Raw genomic sequence first — 4,428 nt, forward strand, 5'->3', positions numbered from 1 at the left:
ATTGTTTTTTTAAGATATTTTATGAAAAAAAAAAACAATGATATTATTGATGGAAAAATATAATGGTTTTTCAGATAAACCACATAAATCCAATTGCTTTTCTTTAAATTTCACTATTTTAAACGACCAAAGACTTTGCACAAATTTCTAATCTCGGATATATTAACACATATACCAAATCAAATATTGTATTTTATGCTCAAGTTATTAAATCTGATATCTACTCTTCTGTTTGTTATTCCTTTTCTGTTTTATGGGTTCCATGAATAAAGTGACTATGGAAAACACAATTCTATATTTATTTTATCTAAGATAACTTGGATTGACAAAATGTATATGCTAAACCGGACCTATTATAATTATACATAACTAGCTCAACTGGAAACGACAATGCATGAGGAACCATATCAATACCAAGTTGCATGACTACGTACTACCACCAAAATGTCGAAGGTCAGCAACTATTTTTCTTGCAATTGTGGCATTCTTGTTGATTAATCATCAATGAATTACAATGAATCAGGTTGATGAGGTGGTTGAGTCGAGCTGCTAGCTTCGTAAGATGATGTATGATGTTTAAAACCTACAATTAATTACTTACAATGAGAAACAAATTAAAGCTCAAACTACAATATCACTGATAGGATAATCAAGAATACCTAAAATGAAGATCAATGAATATTAACTTTTAAATACTAACCATCACGCTCATCAAAGATGTATTGGGATAAATCAAATCGTTGATCTTGGTCGATTGAGCTGCGAGTTTCATGAAATGGCTCACGCATTTTCAAACCTACATGATCAAATCACACATCATGATGTCTTTTTTTCCTATATGATAACGTTCTAGTTGTCAGTTTCTTATATTTTAAAATATATAGTTTTGTTTGCATGTGAAAACCTAAAAAGTAAACCATTAATTAACTAATAAACAAAAAAACCTAAGTGAAAACGATAATTTTCAGTCAAGACTTACAGGGGAATACTAGAAGAATGAAATCTGGAAGCTTGATCCTCATTTTGTCTAGAAAATGATAATATGCTTCTCTCCATCGTTTGCTGACAAGCAACGGACCAATCATGATCCAAAAACCAACAATCAATCCAACGATTGTAAATATCACTAGGATCCAATCGATTCCATCAGATTCATCATCATCATCACCATCTTTAGATATATTGGTATCGTTGTCACTATTTGGTTGACAAGCTGCAAGAGGAGCTCCACAAAGTGCATTTCCAATGAAACTTGATTCATCATTGAAGGTTTGAAACTGGGAGCCTGTTGGGATTCTTCCTGTAAGATTGTTGTAGGATACATTGAATGAATTCAGTGCTCTTAACCGCGACAAGCTCGACGGAATTCTACCATCAAGATGGTTCACAGACAAATCTAAAGATTCAAGCGGCGCCATTTCACTGATCCTATCAGGAATTCTCCCTGTTAACTTATTATGTGAAAGATTCAGGTAACGTAAGCCGGAAAGTTCCATAACTTCATCAGGAATCGACCCAGAAAAATTGTTATCTGAAAGGTCTAATGTTGTCACCAGATAAAGAATGGTGCTATATGAAAAAACTCTTCCCTTTGTCACCAATGACGCACTGCCAAGAACTTGATTCTGGAAAAGAACATCGTAAGGAACAATCGGACTGGAGGTTTCTTTTCCAGAAATGACGCTGAAGTTTGTGAAGCATTTCGGGAGATACCCAGAAAGACTGTTGTCAGCAAGATCCAAGATTTGTATAGAACTGAGATGACATAATTCATTCGGGATTTCACCCTCTAACTTGTTGGAACGAAGACTAAGAATTTTTAAACTTGTATCATCTCTTCCAATTGATGTCGGTATTCTTCCTGTGAGTTCATTTTCAGCAAGCTCAACAATCAACAAGCTTTTGGAATTCAATAAAGACATCGGTATTTCACCTGACAACTTGTTATTTCGTATGTCTACTGATTGCAACGAAGTTATGTTTCCTAAAGATGAAGGGATTTTACCAGATAACTTGTTTTTCTCTAGGTTCAAGAATACTAAATATTCCCAATTCATCCAACAATCCGGGAGACCACCTGACATGTTATTGTTCGCTAAATTAAGAACACTTAACTGTCGCGATTCTTGAATACCATCACACAAGAACTGATCTAGAGACCCAGAAAGATTATTGTATGAAAGATCTAGGAAACCCAAGTCAGGTTTATTGAAATCACGAGGTAATTCGCCATGGAAATGGTTGGAACTTAGATCTAGTATTGCTGCTGCTGTAAGAAAACTAACATCTCCCAATTTTCCCATAATGTTATTATGGGATATGTTGAAGTACGTTACAGAAGAGAAGCTAGTCGAGATCCAATTTGGCATGGTGTCTGATATGTTTGCGTTTGCTAAATCCAACTCTGCCAAGCTTGTTTGCGATTGAACCCACGAAGGAAAAAGTGGGCCTAAACTGCAAGAACCGATTCGCAGCACATTGAGTTGGAAAGGTGGAATCCAGTTGTTGACCAGGTCAAACGATAACTTATTATCCCCAACCCACAAAGTTGTCAAGGCTGTTAGATTGGCGAAATGGTTTTCCGTCACAATACCTGTTAACGAATTGTGATGAAGTGTTAGAAAAGTAAGTTTCCCAAGTTTTCCAATACTCTGAGGAAGACTTCCATTCAATTTGTTAAACGAAAGATCCAAAAAATTCAATGATGATAGATCACCAACTGAATCTGGGATCGAACCCTCGAGTTGATTTATATTAAGCTGTAACGTTTTCAAGAGCGACAAACTTCCTAAGGAACGTGGAAGAATTCCTGTTAACTTATTGTATGCGATATCAATGCTGCCCAGATTCTTCAATCTTCCTAGTTTTTCTGGTAGTCGACCAGTGACATAATTGCCACGCAAGGCAAACAGTTCCAGTTTAGGCGACTCACATTCACAAAATCTTTCAAGAAGCTCAGTCACATCTCCGGAAAAATTGTTAGACTGAAGATCAAGGGTAGTCATGTTGCAAAGATTACTTAAAGATTTGGGTATCACCTCACCGATTTGATTGTTTGATAAATCAAGATGAACGATGAAAGACAGGTTTTGAAGGTTGCCAAGAATGGGTTCAGTAATATTGCAGTTACTAACATCAAGAATACGGAGATTACTTAAGCTATACAAGCTGTTTAGTATGGAAGAAGAATTAACAAAAGTGTTACCGGAAACACGAAGACTCGTCAAAGAAGGCGTGCTATCGAAACCACCACGAGTTCCGGGATTTAGACCACCAATAAAGCCATTGGTAAGATCTAAAGAAACTAAATCATGAAGACTGAAAACCCACCCAGGCAACAAACCGTTGAAGATGTTATACGAAAGATCTAAGACGTTAATGGAAGTAAAACTAACTCTGGTTGGTTCACTAGGAATTTGAGTTAAGCCACATGAAGAAAAGTGCACTTCTTTCAAAGAAGGAGTGTTGATCGCCTGAAGCCAGTGATCTGAAGCTTCGGCGAGGTTGATGCCACTCATATCCAGGTACTGCAAGCGCTTCAAATTCTCTATCCATTTTAAACTTGCTGATTGAAGATTACCGAGTACAGGATCGTCATGAAGATCTAGAACAAGCAAGTCAGATAGATTCCCGAGTTGATGAGGAATTTCCCTCGTAAATTGCGACCTAGAGATGTTAAGATATCTCAGATTTTGAAGAGAGCCGATGAATGCTGGAATCGGGGTGATTCCAAAGTCGTTGCAACTCAAGTCAAGGTACCGGAGTTGTTCTAACTTTATCAAAGAAGGACTTATGATTCCTCCTAACATTAGTTTTTTTGCTTCTTCGAGTTCTTCGTCTGTGTCGTATGTTCCATGACAATGGCCATGAATTCCATCGTCAGGTCCACGGAGACGAAGCTCCTGGACGTGGTGGGTGGAGTTATCGCAGACTACACCGGACCAACTGCAACAGTCGTCGCCGGACCAAGAAGAGAGGCGGTTGGCACGGTCGACGAGGTTGTTCTTGAACTGGATAAGCACGGATCGTTCGGTGGCAATACATTGTACTTGATGTGAGTTCTGATTACAGAAACACGAGGTATAAAGTGATGATGAAGCGAAGAGAAGCCAAAGGCAAATTGAAGAAGAAGAAACAGCAACACGTGTGAGAGTCTTCATGGTAGTGATGATTAATGCCAAAAAGTTATGTTTCAGCTGCTCTATATATAGAAAAAATATTTATTATTCGAAAACTCATGAACCACTCAATCAAGAGCCTATCCACCAAATATTATAAAAAATAGGTTAGGGTATTGCCATTGCACCAACTACAGTTTCATGAAGAAAAAAAAAGTAAATACCCTTACATTTTATTTTGCGTCGATTAAAAGAATATAACTTTTTCTTTTCAATTCTATATATTTCTAATCAACGTTATAGAATAATT

At 37.0% G+C, this 4,428-nt stretch overlaps 1 protein-coding gene across 1 annotated transcript; it reads right to left on the minus strand.

Annotated features, from left to right (window-relative positions):
* Positions 1–203: 203 nt before the first annotated feature.
* Positions 204–4,193, minus strand: LOC145068732 (receptor-like protein EIX2). Its single transcript, XM_079015733.1, has 3 exons — positions 980–4,193; positions 701–796; positions 204–583 (listed from the first exon to the last, which is right to left on the minus strand). The coding sequence occupies exons 1-3, from the start codon at positions 4,158–4,160 to the stop codon at positions 510–512; spliced, it is 3,351 nt and encodes a 1,116-aa protein (XP_078871859.1). The 5' UTR covers positions 4,161–4,193; the 3' UTR covers positions 204–509.
* Between the last annotated feature and the right edge of the window lie 235 nt (positions 4,194–4,428).

Source organism: Lactuca serriola, chromosome 8 (genome assembly GCF_051521515.1).
Source record: "Lactuca serriola cultivar US96UC23 chromosome 8, Lser_US96UC23_V15, whole genome shotgun sequence".
NCBI lineage: Eukaryota > Viridiplantae > Streptophyta > Magnoliopsida > Asterales > Asteraceae > Lactuca > Lactuca serriola.